At 46.5% G+C, this 13,421-nt stretch overlaps 6 protein-coding genes across 9 annotated transcripts; 1 reads left to right on the top strand and 5 right to left on the bottom strand.

The window, feature by feature from the left end:
* Positions 1-689: 689 nt before the first annotated feature.
* BDCG_05924 (uncharacterized protein) lies at positions 690-1,455 on the bottom strand. Its single transcript, XM_045421635.1, has one exon. The coding sequence runs from the start codon at positions 1,116-1,118 to the stop codon at positions 906-908; it is 213 nt and encodes a 70-aa protein (XP_045277469.1). The 5' UTR covers positions 1,119-1,455; the 3' UTR covers positions 690-905.
* A 742-nt stretch (positions 1,456-2,197) lies between these two features.
* On the bottom strand, positions 2,198-4,725 carry BDCG_05923. 3 transcript variants are annotated; one of them, XM_045421633.1, is made up of 4 exons: positions 4,465-4,725; positions 4,363-4,391; positions 4,102-4,284; positions 2,200-4,017 (listed from the first exon to the last, which is right to left on the bottom strand). In XM_045421633.1, exons 3-4 carry the CDS (start codon positions 4,127-4,129, stop codon positions 2,675-2,677), a joined length of 1,371 nt encoding a protein of 456 aa, XP_045281461.1. In that variant the 5' UTR covers positions 4,130-4,284; positions 4,363-4,391; positions 4,465-4,725; the 3' UTR covers positions 2,200-2,674. The 3 variants fall into 3 exon arrangements, with proteins under 3 accessions (XP_045281460.1, XP_045281461.1, XP_045281462.1); XM_045421634.1 differs by having other exon boundaries at positions 2,202-2,328; positions 2,409-4,017; positions 4,102-4,276; positions 4,361-4,725; XM_045421632.1 differs by having other exon boundaries at positions 2,198-4,017; positions 4,102-4,391; positions 4,465-4,720.
* Positions 4,726-5,006: 281 nt separating this feature from the next.
* Positions 5,007-10,474, top strand: BDCG_05921. Of its 2 annotated transcripts, XM_045421630.1 has the most exons (3): positions 5,035-5,469; positions 5,540-5,907; positions 5,979-10,448. In XM_045421630.1, the coding sequence occupies exon 3, from the start codon at positions 7,385-7,387 to the stop codon at positions 9,878-9,880; it is 2,496 nt and encodes an 831-aa protein (XP_045281459.1). In that variant the 5' UTR covers positions 5,035-5,469; positions 5,540-5,907; positions 5,979-7,384; the 3' UTR covers positions 9,881-10,448. The 2 variants fall into 2 exon arrangements, with proteins under 2 accessions (XP_045277467.1, XP_045281459.1); XM_045421629.1 differs by having other exon boundaries at positions 5,007-5,469; positions 5,540-10,474.
* On the bottom strand, positions 5,922-6,086 carry BDCG_05922 (uncharacterized protein; the record flags this gene model as incomplete). The annotated part of the gene is made up of 1 exon (XM_045421631.1): positions 5,922-6,086. The coding sequence occupies one exon, from the start codon at positions 6,084-6,086 to the stop codon at positions 5,922-5,924; it is 165 nt and encodes a 54-aa protein (XP_045277468.1).
* Positions 10,423-11,186, bottom strand: BDCG_17216 (uncharacterized protein; the record flags this gene model as incomplete). Its single annotated transcript, XM_045426361.1, has 1 exon — positions 10,423-11,186. The coding sequence occupies one exon, from the start codon at positions 11,184-11,186 to the stop codon at positions 10,584-10,586; it is 603 nt and encodes a 200-aa protein (XP_045281458.1). The 3' UTR covers positions 10,423-10,583.
* Positions 11,187-11,213: 27 nt separating this feature from the next.
* On the bottom strand, positions 11,214-13,301 carry BDCG_17215 (uncharacterized protein; the record flags this gene model as incomplete). Its single annotated transcript, XM_045426360.1, has 4 exons — positions 12,740-13,301; positions 12,500-12,664; positions 11,622-12,419; positions 11,214-11,535 (listed from the first exon to the last, which is right to left on the bottom strand). The coding sequence occupies exons 1-4, from the start codon at positions 12,838-12,840 to the stop codon at positions 11,214-11,216; spliced, it is 1,386 nt and encodes a 461-aa protein (XP_045281457.1). The 5' UTR covers positions 12,841-13,301.
* Between the last annotated feature and the right edge of the window lie 120 nt (positions 13,302-13,421).

The raw sequence follows: 13,421 nt of genomic DNA, 5'->3' as shown, positions 1-13,421 counted from the left end.
ATGCGCGAGAGTTTCTTGTTCATCATGAATCTGGCGAAAATAGGTTTGTGTACAGCATCCCTATACTTTACCATCGGGAATATCACGCCGTACGGACCACCGTTTAACGAACATGGTGTCGCGGTAGATTCCGCGGACTCATTTTTGATCCTGCGCTTAGGATTTCGGAGTTGAAAGTACCGATCGATGTATCCATATCCGCGTAGAGACGCAAGGTATCCTTGTTGATGCGCGGTGGTAGCTCGTCAGGTAATGGTGAATAGAGATATGGTATGGCTAGAGCGTGGTTGGCTGTGTCTGACACCTTGCTGTTCCATATGTAGGTAGTTTCAATGCGGATATGCGCCGCGAGGAAAATTGTCGCAAAGGATATATGGGAGATGTTGGGAAGTAAAGACGTGAAATGACGCGGGCCCTTGGGATCCTGCAAAACAAGCGCATCACTGTGATCGGAGGAAGTTTATTTGAGTAGTCAGATACGGCCAGATCAGGAGTTATTTATTAGAGTCCTAAATATGTCACTGGAGTAATCCATATCCCGTTCTAATGACAACTCAAAACAGCCTGAACATCATAGAATAGCTCCATGCGCCACAAAATTGATATTTACACTGAAGGCACAAGCTATCCATATCTATCCAAGAGCCATTATTATTATTATTATTTTTTTTTTTTAAAAAAAAAAAAAAAAAAAAAAAAAAAACAATTAAAAAAAAAACCCCGAAAAAGGTAAGCAGACACTGGTAAGAAACTTCAGTGTCTTGAACCTTTCTACTAGCCGCTGGCCAGGTAGATCCGTGATCGCTCTGATAGACCAATTATTTTTGCATGTTGGGCTGTGTAAATGCAACCTCTTTTAACAGAAGTAAATAAAATTGTTGCTCTTGGCTAGGCTAAAAATTCATTCAATCCTTGGGCGTCACTGCTTGAGGCCGGGATATTGCTGAGCCAATTCCGCTGGATATGGTGAGGGTGTAGCAGGTTAACAGACTCAATGCTGAATCGTTCGAAAATGTCGCTGTTTTTCTGGTTTCCAGTGCTACAGCACAATCACCCTCATCAAGATGCAATATCTTTATGCTAGCGCGTGCTGTGTTCTTAGGCGGGACCACGTTCATTGTGAGCTTTGCAGCAGAATGTATCTAAGTCGAAGCATATCTCAGATTCTAGTGCCTGGATTTTCACCAGTCAAGAATAACAAACTACGCTGGTTCTTAGAAAAATCTAGTACATGAATACTAGTTCATTATCAGGGGTACAATGACTCGTCCCCAGAAGCCAGCTTGCACCTGGATGAGGGCAACCGGTATAGCTGCCTCTCGAAACCGTTGCAGTTGTGTTGAATGAGACTGGATAGTCTGTCACTGTGTTCAAACTCGGATGATGGTACGATATGTTCAAATACCAGGCACTTCTTCCTTTTGCTGCTCCTCAATCTTTCCTGATAAAGTTTGTACTGTACATTCTCTGATGGTATCTGCGAGAGGGCGATGGGAGTGAGATTAGAGTTTTTTAAACTCTTGCGCTCCAAAACTCTAATCTCCGGTTTCCCCGGGTCTAATCTAAAAAGGGAATAGGGGTCATGGATGGGGCCGATGGTCCCGACCCCAATTCCGTGGTTTTCATATCCTATGCAAGTTATGTTCCAAGGTTTCCCATACGAAAGGTCAACATCGCGAGAGATAGCTCCGTTAATCATACAGCTTGTTTAAGCAGGAATTTAATGTAAATATTCAGAAAAGGAATGGAACCTTATTTTGACATGCCCAGGCTGTCAACAGTTTGCGCGCCAGCACAACCATCATGGGAAGCATGGTACTGAGGTGATGTCCGCTGTATTGAGTGGATCGATTGACCTGGAAACCAGAAACACATATCCGGAAAGCCAACCACGTTGAGAATAGTTAAGCTCGGCCTTTGGTGAATGGCCCGTGTCCCGTAGACGACCGGCTCAAATGCTGCAGAATCCTTTTCTACCGATCTAACAGTAAGCTTCAGATCAACGGCGCCTTTGCTGCATTTGTTATTCGACCTATATTTATGCTACATGCGCCGAAATTCGCAGCCTCTGTTCTTGTTTTCCTTTTTTGGTTTCGAGCTAGCTATCAGGCGTCCTGTCGGTTCTTTGCGGAGTTGTAAAGTAGATACCGTTCGTAAAACTTGAATACATGGGAGTAGAATAAGTATCTATCAAATTGGGTGTCATTGTGGTTTTTCAATGATATATGTCTGTCCTTCCTGGCGGAAGAGTAAGTAGCTAAAGTTGACGTTTACGTTGATAATCAAATTATAATGTAGGCACGATGATGTCATGATATTAGAGAAACACTAATTTGAACACCACAGACATAGTCAGAGAGAACAATTTAAGAGAAATATAATGGACGGAGTCAGAAGAAAGGACTTGCATTTGCAAATGATACACGTCTAAGGCTGAAGAAAGAGGCGTTTGGAATATAACATAGCTCTTTAGATAGGGGGATGTGATATTTTTAATTTGAAGGCCATGAGTTGGTGTTTTTGAAGTGGGAACAAATGCTCTTCTTATAACGAGGACACGGTGAGGTGTGATTCTTTGAATTTCAAGCCTATTAACCGTGGTTGGCGCCACTTGGCTCATCCCGAGAGCACATATCTTGAATATCCACACGTGGGACACTATATCCATCCTCGCTCATCCTTGGTGATTTCGAAGCGGCCCCTTTTTTCCTTCGGGTTGTGTATCCTGTAGTAAATCTTCATCGTAGTAACTGGGACATCTTGGCCTTTTCGGGCCTTTACCTTTGCGGAATGGCGTCACATGAGGGCTCAAATCACTTAATCCGGGCAGTAGGACCATCTGCTCTTGATAGCTTGTTCTTGGACGCTGTTCTGGAAAGTCGTGAATTTCATCTTCTGCAACCTCGAATGGCGGCGCGCGACCATACGCCGGAGGCGATCGCTGGGGCAGCGAGCTCGAAGATGATCTGATTTTTTTTCGCCGTGGTGGCAGCATAAAGTGGCTCCGCGGGAGGGTGGGAGAGATCTGTCCGCGTCTCTGAGACCTTGGAGAAGTGTAACATTTGTGAGGTTTGCGTACCAGAACAGGAGTTGAAGGATTAAATTTAGATCTGTGTGCCTGGGCGGAAGCGGAGGGGGAAGCCTCCATCGATAACGCAATGTCGGAACCTTTACACGGTAGGGAAGAATGTTGGTTCGGGAACCTGGCCCCACAGTTAGATGGTGAAGGTGACATGTTTTCCTTATCGCTTTTGAGGAGAGAAGTGTAGTGATGGCCAGTGGCCAATTGGGATTCCGGAAAATTGTAGCCAAGAACGGCTTCTTCCTTTTTCGCCTTGCTGATGGACGGAAAGTCGTCATATTCGTGCATGTTACTTGAAGGTTCGTCGTATAACCCATCAAGCCAGGATTGGACATCAGAGATGGAAGTGTCTTGGAAACGTTGAGCAAGTTTTGCTTCGTCCAGGCTCATTTGAGGACTTTTCTTCTGATAGGGAGGCAGAGGTACTCTTTTCGGCTTACTTCGGTTTAGATATTGCGAATTGGATAACTCTGGAGTGATTCTCCGGTTAGGAAATGACGGAGAATGGAATCCGCTGCTGATAGGCTCATCCGCCATAGGTACCATTGTCCATCGCGATCCATTTGGAGACACTACTGGGTGCAGCAGTAACGGCGAAGGCAGTTGATCAGTAAATGAAAAATGATTGTCTTCCGATGGTCTCCCCGGGATTTTGTTGGTATTGGTACAGTGAATATCCGGCTTCTGCCCGCTTGGAGAGTTTGCTCTCCGTAAAGATGGGGACCCTAACACATGTCCAGTTGAATGCAGAGACGTGCTGGCATTCTGGAAGATTTTCCTCATGTGAACTGAGTGGCTAGGAGAGGGAACTGATCTCGCTAATAGCGCTCGGGATTCCCTCTTCCGGCCTGTATTTGGCGGAGTTTTTCCCCATGCTTGAGGAATGGATGCATTATCCCCCTCTGGCTGATTTTTATTATGGTGATCACGATGCTCTGGTGTTAGTTATATAAGTTAGGACCGCCTTGTACCTTCAGCAATATAAACCCGGAGATGGGATGAGGAGGAAAAGAACCTACCGTCCATTAATTTTGGATGCAAATCCATTCAAATTGACTCTCAACAGATCACTCAAATGTTATGTTACTGACTGGCTGAGTGTAGATCAGATAACCGGAATAAATAAGACAGCTATTTAATTCGCAGGGGCAGCTGGTAGCGCAGATAGTGAATTTATACAGGCTTTCGTTTGATCTAATGAACTTTGACGGCATCAATATTTACCATCTTGTAAACAAATCAATGGATTTATTTATTGGGGTTGGGAAGGGACAAAACACCTAGGAATTCCAGGAGGGGATTCTGGCAGCTGCGATTGAACAACATATCAGCCATCTTAGTAAATAGTCCACTTCGAAGCCCACACACACACACACACATACAGGTGGCGCATGGATCAAACTCTGGTAAGTTAATAAATATGAATTAGATGCTGAAGCATGTCATCATACTAATATACCCTTGGTGTAGGGTCGATATTCCGATCATGGTGGTCGATATGTAGAAGCTTGTCGCTCGCTAGATATCCACAGAACATGAGATGGGACCTAGATGGGGTGGATAGCATAGTGATAAAAGCGCTGTCCATGGAAGGCCCATGATAATACCAGTCTGGCTATGAGAGATGGCTCTTCTGAGACACCAGAGTTGCAGGTTCAAATCCTATCTTCATAAGATGTCTTGACTATAAGTTACTCTGTAGAGGATTAATCAACAGATTAGAAGAAAAATGATTTTCACTACTCCGTATATATATATATATATAATTAATAGACAGAATGATAATCAAATTCTAGTATACGGAGTACAGAGATTTAATCAGATTTAATCAGATTTTCTCTGAATAATCTAATCAGAATCATTAGACTTCAAACTAAGAGTAGCGAAGAATTTTTTCTGATCAATGATGTAAACACAAGCCTGCTTGAGATCTGTATACGCCTGATTAGTTACTCTCACTGAGATAAGTGATTGAACATAAATTCTGCTCTTAACTAAGATGCTGAGAGAGATCTTCTGTAAGAGGAATATTTTGAATAAAATTGGCAAATTTATCCCTGAGAATTTCACACATTACACATTCTGAGTACTACTGAATTGAGTTAAATAGGTTGGCAACAGTAACAATCATGTTACAACAAATATGATTGCCATTTCTCTCTCCCTCTCTCAAGCCACCAATCATCTCGTGAACGAAGCGTGGATGTTTCGAAACAGCTTGACAGCAAGCTCTTGAAACCGAGTGTCTCACGCTAGCAACTCGGCCGCTTGCATGGAGATCGTTAATTGCAGGGGAGCCGGTCCCACCACCGTAGCCCGGGCCGGGGTCCCTTAGCATGTACTGAGGCCATCGTTTTCAGGCCAAAAAATGGAGCTGGTTCTACTGGGTACAACGCTGCGCTTCCTTCTGTCGAGATTTTGATGGCAACATCTGCTAACCGTCTTGGTACTGCGTAGTCCGGACAGGCAGCATTGCTTGCGACGGCATTTCTGGATGAGATGCTTTTTTTTTGTTCAAAATATTTTTCGAGATCGTGTCCTCTACATCAATCTCATGAACCGGGATCGACCAGGCGCGAACCGCCCATGGAAACTCTGGAAGCGCTCATCTAACCCTCCAATATTGGATTGCAAAACTGTGAGGCTACACTTACACTATACAAAGACCGGAAATGTCGACTCATTGGTCCCCAGCACCAGAAGAGTAGATGAAGATATAGCCAACAACCACACTCTTTTTTCAATTTCCTGTCAACTACTACAAAATATTGCACAAAGGATCAGATTGGAAAGTGGAATTTGATTCGTGACAATTGTGATTGTTGGTGAGTACTCAGTACTATTGAGAGTCACAATGCGTTGGGTATTGCGCCTCACTAACGCTGGGCCAACTGAGCCTAATGACGGACTTGCAAGGGGAGCCCCTTTTACCACCAATAACGACCCCCAAATACCCCGCTGCGTGGATCCTGTCCCGATACGAGCAGTCGGAAGCCTGAGCCATTGTTTCGAATTTCACAAGTCCGCTCTCGCGAGCGAATGGGGAAATGTTTAGCTGACTCGCGATGGTTGAACGTCGGGAGGGATACAGCCCAGCGTCCCTTTCATTTTACCGAAGATTCTTTCGTTCTTCCCTTCATTATTGACTCCTCCTTTGTCAGTGCGGTTCTTCATCAGTCGTTCTGCAAATTGGGCTTTTTTTTTGTCGTGAAAGGCACGACGTTCGTTCCTTTGGTGCATTCTCTTCTCTATTTTATTTTTTATTTTCCCTTTGGGCTTTTTCGTCTGTCTTTCTTTGCTGAGCTAGAAGCTCTGCAGTCGCTCGTTTGGTTAGGCATCCTAGACGTTTACTCCGACGGGTATAGTTGAGAAAACAATAGGTCGGCTTGCTGTTGTTGGATCTGGGCAGGAGTCCTCGTTATAGGCGGAAAGTGTTTGATATTTTAGGCCTCAACCCTGTCAAGAAAACGATTTCGACAAAAGCGCGGTTCTGAGACACCGCGAGTTTGGCATTGACGGAGGGGGCAATCAATTAATATCCTCCATCCAGGAAGCGACCATTATTTGCGGTTTAGGTAAACCCCTTCCAGGACACCTCAGTACGTCCTCCTTGCTTCCCTGTAATTCCTGCCAGGCGCAAAAAGGGCAGATGCAGTCGATATTGGATGTGATATTCAGCTTTACGTTGCAGGGGCGTGATAGCCTTGCTTTACGTTCTCAAGGTGCCCGAGAGGAACCTCAGAGTCGATCATATCTGAGCTGGGAATTACGAAGCTGACCAGTGATATAGGCGTCGAATACCCTCTGTCAACTAGTTTTTACATCCAAAGTGACTTGAAGTCCTACTTAGAATTCTTTGCGCTGGTTCTACACACCTGCTGGCTAGGCAATTACCTCGAACTGTCTTTTTTTGTATTTTTTTTTATCAGTGACTAGACTGTCACACCACAGTCCTTTGGCGCCCTGTGTTTATACTGGCCTTGTACCTCGAAACAGTGAATTCTGGGATACGACCTGCAAACTGATATCATTTTGCCCACGTGTCTGTCTTGGGCCTCACTCTTTTTTGTCCTTCGTTTTTGGCTGAATTTCCCAGCGAATTTGACCCGGGTCCTCAATAATATCGGTGACATTGCCGCTTTCGCGTTCCTATATTTCCCTCAATACAGGCCCGAGAATCGATATGCAACCCGCTCCAGATATTCTCACAAGATCTCGGCGTGTTCTATAAATCTTTCGACATATTTCGAGATTAAACGTCTTTCTCGGAAACGCAAGATACAGTAATATACCTGGCTTGTTATGAGTGACACTAGTAGGGGGAAAGGAGGCGAGAGTGGAAGGAGAGATGGCGGCTCGGTTCGTCGGGCGAGGGAGAGGATGGAGGCTGGAGAGAGGGGGATCCAACCAATGGAGGATAGCGACCTGGCCAGGTCTTCAGAAGCAACATCTCGGGGTTCTCCGTCTATACGACGTGTACCGCCTGCGCCGGGTGCGTTCAAAGCTCTCGACAATTCGAGCAATACCGCTGTGATCTCAAAACCTTCGCCAGCCCAGCAATGGCCACTTCGCGATGAAAATGCTAGGTCGACAAATGATGAAAGCGCTTCAGAAGAAATGGTTAATTTCTCAAAACGTCCGGCTCCTCAACGGCCTGCTCGCCCCGATGATATTCCATCATTGTTTGATTCTTCAAAGGTCCGTGATACCACCCCTAGCATCCCATATCGCCAGGGACAACATTCATCGTCTTTTCAGCGACTGCAAAACGGGCAGTCAATGGCCCAAAGCCCAGAACAAATTACGAAGTCTGCTGATAAGGCATCCGGATCAGTTCACTCGGGATCTCCCAATGCCCCTCCCCCAAGCGCCAAAATTACCCAGCCTACTCCCGCTGCGGCTCTGCCTCCGCCTAGAGGGAACCTCAATTACCATCCTCCCCCTTCAACACGTCGAGCAGGACCCTCATATTACTCGAGTACTGCTTTCGTCTCACCTATCCCTGAAGAATCTCCTGAGATCACACCGAGAAAAGGAGGCTCGTACGCGTCGAGTAAAGTCATACCATCTAGCTGGGAAACTGCGCCTCCTGACTCTGATATTCCTAGGTGGTCGGATGAAGATTTCTTATTAAATGATGATGATAAGCCCGCTGAGACCCTTGTCAGGCAAGCCAGCTTAGGCAAGAGAGGCAAAGCGTCGCTTCGTACAATAAATAAAACACAAAGCGATCATTCTGTTGACAGCAATCAGGCTACCAAGCTGGCGACTGACAAAAATGCCAATGAAAATGTGGTAACTACGCCTATTGCTGTGGCTGTATCTGCAAATTCAAAAGTGATGAAACCTGCCTATGAAAGTAGGAATATTCCAGCTAAGCCAGAACCACGACCCTCGGATGATTATGCATCGTCTTCAGACGATGACTATGAAAAGCCCCCAATCCCTATCATGCAATTTGAGTCCAAGCCTTCAAAGCCGACTTTGAAGAAGATGGAAGGCCAAAGCTCCAACGTTTTGCCTAGGGATAACGAAAAGAGGCGGCCACCCCAAATTGACATTGACGCCGTTCGACAGGCAGAAGCCAGAGGAAGCCTAACGAGTCTACCTGAGTTAATCCGTCGTGCTACGAAGCTAGCATCAAACCTTGACCGAGGAAAAACGGCGAGCAGGCTAGGAATATCGGATTTCTTAAATGCGAGTGATGATCGCCGAGGCCGGAATTCCAGTTCCATATCTGATATTTTGGCTTCATTCCCACCACCTGCAGTTGTTAATCCAGCTGGTAATGATCGATGGCCTGGTCCATTTGCCGATAATGACCCTAGATCCCGCTCGGACGCGGAAGAAGCACCTGAGAAAGGCGTGCGGCGGTGCTGTGGTTTCCCTCTCTGGGTAGTTATCCTGACTTGCATCATTATGCTTGCACTCATTTCGGTCGCTGTTATAATCCCTGTCGCGCTTACAGCTCTTCCTCAATCACCTGAATCGGTATCGGCGCCTCTTCCCCCTAAAAATTGCCAAGAAACCCACCCTTGTTTGAACGGAGGTATAAGCGTTGGGAATCTAAGCTCATGTGGATGTGTTTGCGTCGATGGATTCGGCGGGGATAGATGCGCTATTGCGGGAGATAATAGCTGCACTGCAATCAATCTCTCGAATGATTCCTTTGGCTTCCAAAATGCAACGCTAGGTGCTTCTCTTGTACGCTTGTTCGAGGACTCCGAAGCAAACTTCAGCATTCCGCTTGACACATCCAAAATCCTCCGCCTTTTCAACCGCGAAAATGTTTCCTGCACAAGCCAGAACGCACTTGTGATCTTTAATGGAGCTAGTCGAAAACGAGACGAACAAGCAATTTCGCAACCTGATGCCATCCATGGTCGTGTTGCAAACTCGCCATCGCCCACCATATACCGCAAATCGATCCGTAATCGCTTTACCCACAATCACCGGCTTTCCGAGAGGCAAGCAAGAAATCCTGACCTGCAGAACCCCACCCAATCTTCATTACCACCGTGGACCGCTCCAACAAATTCCTCCCCCCTGCCGACAAATTCCCCCAAATTACTGGACTTTTCCCGGATTGCTGTCCTGTTCATATTCGGGGAGACGGAGGACATCGTTGATGCAGTCAACGCACATGATTCGATACAATCCTTTCTCCAAAACCCGGCAGGGGAATCAGATAGGCGAATGTGGTCCTTGGGGGTCAACTGCAGATCGCAGGATTTCATCCTTGACTTTAATAGGTTTACGATCCGATTGGATAATGGCACGATTGTTGGCGGGACATAAATTAAATTTCTCATTTTCAATCATCATTTTCAATTTTGGTTCTTAAGTTCTCTCTCTCTCTCTTTCTCTCTTTCTCTTTTTCCTTTTTTTCTTTCTTTTTTCTTTTTTTCCATTTTTTTAAGCTATAAAAGACCTCTCAGTTCCTACCTGCTGTTCCCATCTTATGACGAGATTCGCTCTCCACTCCTCCCGTCTGTTTTTAACCCACCCCCTTCGAACCACATTCTTCCATGCATCCTAACAATCCGCCTTCTTTTTTCCATTTTCCTTTTGGATTTACAGTACTGAATTGGTGCAGGTCCAGCCGTTTAGTATTACCATTGCCATTTATCTCCTACCCAGCTCACTTCGAGTCCGTTAGTGTTTTGTAGCCGTTTCATCTCCTCATGCTATGCCATGCACCTGCTTCTCCGCGCGTTGCTTCGCATGGCAGCCCTAGCTAGAAAACATATTCCTTTGTGGAGCCCGTATTTTCCATTCGTCCAAGACGTATACTGTGCAGGCACACTACTCTAGCGTAGGGACAGCCTTCATATTCACCCGTAATACTGCCCTTATTCCTTAGGTGGCTTCTTGCATTCATTTCGTTAGAGCTATATATGTAAAACTATATTCATAATAGCCAGGTAGACTAGTAGAACGTTGTGGGTATGCCCAACGCCTCTTCAAACCACTGATCATTACCCAAACCCATCGACTGTACCTAGACCATTTGATCTAGATCTGGGATATGGTGACTGTGTGGGCTCGTGTCAGGGTTGGCATTTCGCGTAGGTCCAGGCGTAGCTTCCACGTATTGAGCCTGAGAAGCCATGTTCCACCGAGCCTCACCCCACACCCGACATCTGGTCAGAAGCTTGGATAAATACTTGAGCAAATGGTCATCGCACTGAAGCTCCTGCTCCTTGCTGCTCAACTCCAGTTTTTGGAGCAGGCAGTCCATCGTCGATATTGGGTGAACCGTATTCCGCACCGCTTGGTAGTCCCACTCTGGATCCTTGAGTGTCGATAGGTATTTCAAAAGTGTGATGCTCAGAATCATCTGGGACCAAAAATGAAAGGGCTGGCCAGCAAGTTTCGAGCAAGGGATTTTGTAGAAATCGTCTAGCCACGACTTGATGTTCTCAACTGACTGCCACAGGCACTCGAGGCTTTCGAAGCCCTGTAAGATCCCGCCGTCACCGTGTCGTCCAGGGATATCAGGAAGAGGTGAATCGACACTAATGGAATAAGCTAGATGGTTTATATATAGTTCGACATATTGCGCATGTGTATTGAGAATATCTGCAGGTGAAGGTATCAGCATTTTCGTAGGGGATATGACCTACTCGGTTTATCCGCCGGGTAACAACTTGCCTATTTGGGAAAGATCTGGGGGAAAGGAGGATCTCAGCTCATGCAGCTGCCTTCGGAGAGTTTTCAGATACAATAAACGAGGCGCTGAGGCGGGAGCAGTAGATGACTCTGAATGAGCAAACTCTGTTTCGGCTAGTTGCCGAACATACTCCGCCTTTTGCTTTAATAGCTGCAGGCGTACTTGAGCGACAAATAACTTATCCGTTGGGCATGAGTCACCCGTTGTGATAGCCCTAAGCGCCTCTTCCATCTGAGGCGTCCATCGTATGGCATCTTGACGCCCAAGGTGAGATGAAATACTAGGCAGAGTCGAATGTTAGCATTGTTTAATCTTGGTAACAAAGGAAGGAGGTAAATAATGATGAACAATCAGAAGTTTGCGCACTTAGAACTTAGAATAAAACATGCCAGCATCGCCCGCTGCCTCTCCAATAAGCGGTAGGGCGTTTCATCGTCCGGGTTCTGACTATTTTCTTCCCTCCGCCCCTGGGTCACGGCCATCATAACTTCCACGTCTATTGAAGATGGCTTGAACAACCGCATACCATATACTAAGGAAATGGCGAGCATCATGAGACGGGATATGTGGTCTGCTCTGCCAAGAAACGCGTCGGTGCTCCAGGCGAGGTAGGTCAGTAATCCAAGGAGTAAGTCGATATTTGACTGGACTTTAAGCAAAGCAGATGTGAACAGGAGACGCTTCAGCTCCTCAACTTGAACAAGTCTTTCCCGTGTCGAGAAAGTGGTTACGGTGTGGATGGCTTGGAATAAGAAAGGCCTGTTTTGGCGCAGATAACCGCTAGTTATGTCAGGGTTAAGGTTGATGAAAGGGAAATATGGTAGCATTCGGGACCGAAAGAAATTGAGGCGGTCGTCTGCTTGATATTGTGATGGGGTAGAAGGGGGTAGAGAATAAGGATGCGACAGAAAAAGCTGATTTGGATGAGGTGATGTTGGGGCAATCGAGCCACTCCCAGATGACGACCCCTCACTGAAGGATAGGCTAGTGTTCGCGCTGTTAACGAGTGTGCTATTCGAAAAAGGAGTAGATGGCAAAATGGTGTCTGCGCTGAAGGGCTGAGGCTGAAAGGGCTGAAAGACGTTGACTGACGCTCCAGGCGCCCCTGGGGATCCGACAAAAGACTGCATCGCAGATAACAAGCTCTCCATTTTGTCCTCCAGCCTAGCGATCCGCGTTTCAGACTCTTCAGCTACTTGAGCATTGCGCTGAAGGGCTGAAAGGGCTGAAAGACGTTGACTGACGCTCCAGGCGCCCCTGGGGATCCGACAAAAGACTGCATCGCAGATAACAAGCTCTCCATTTTGTCCTCCAGCCTAGCGATCCGCGTTTCAGACTCTTCAGCTACTTGAGCATTCCGCTTGCGAACCGACTCTGAAGGCTGGCATGTTTTCTTAAGACGAACACATCTGAGAAATAATTAGTCGAGTGTCATGTATCAACAGGCCTGTGTCATGACTTGACCTTTCGCAATCTTCACCAACCGAGGGGCGCACGCAGCGGCACTTTGCCCTGTAGCACTGCGTGCAAGCTTGGCCATAGTTACTGTGGGCTGCTGGCCTTGCTCTCGATCTCTCCATAGCATTCACTTTGTAGGGCAACCTGTGCTAGAAGATTTGGATACCGTAGCTCAAGCTACGTAGGGGTGAGTAGGTTGAGTACACAGCCAACAACCACTAAATCCAAAAAGAAAAAAAGAAAAAAAGTAGCCCTTTTGCAGCTAAACGCTTCTTGTACACCTCCCTCGATCTGATCCCTCGATCTGAGATAGGGGGTTGAGTGACGGGTACATGGAAAAGTTATTCAGAATTGATCAAAAACTTAGGAAATGAGATCAAGCCCCCAACCCAAAGCTTCTTCTTGCTTCTTGCGTCGGTTCAGGGTCGAACTCAGACTAGCTGTCAATCCTTAGCATGATATATCAAAGCGATTGGGCCAAAAGAATCAATTCTCCGGGTTTGGTGGGTTTGGTGGCTCGCAATGGCTTCTAAAACGCTCTGCTCCCTCTCTTTCTGTGGTCGGTCCACACAGCAAGACATCCCGCCGGGACCTCCTCCGCCGCTGGCTGAACGGGATTCGACTCCGAAGTCCGACTGCGCGGTGGTCAGATGCCAAGGCTGCCCTAACGTCGTACTATTTATTAAGGTAGTTAATCCATACTCGCAG

Source organism: Blastomyces dermatitidis (genome assembly GCF_000003525.1).
Source record: "Blastomyces dermatitidis ER-3 genomic scaffold supercont1.6, whole genome shotgun sequence".
NCBI classification, from domain to species: Eukaryota; Fungi; Ascomycota; class Eurotiomycetes; order Onygenales; family Ajellomycetaceae; genus Blastomyces; species Blastomyces dermatitidis.
This window is presented reverse-complemented; position numbering and strand designations above follow the sequence as displayed.

What these genes read in the sequence shown, in the direction of transcription:
- BDCG_05924 (XM_045421635.1), bottom strand. Translation starts at nt 1,118, where the DNA reads ATGAACGTGGTCCCGCCTAAGAACACAGCACGCGCTAGCATAAAGATA.
- BDCG_05923 (XM_045421633.1), bottom strand. Translation starts at nt 4,129, where the DNA reads ATGGATTTGCATCCAAAATTAATGGACG. An exon ending in GCATCCAAAATTAATGGACG is followed by an intron (nt 4,018 to 4,101) that starts GTAGGTTCTTTT and finishes AACTAACACCAG; the next exon opens with AGCATCGTGATCACCATAAT.
- BDCG_05921 (XM_045421629.1), top strand. Translation starts at nt 7,385, where the DNA reads ATGAGTGACACTAGTAGGGGGAAAGGAGGCGAGAGTGGAAGGAGAGAT.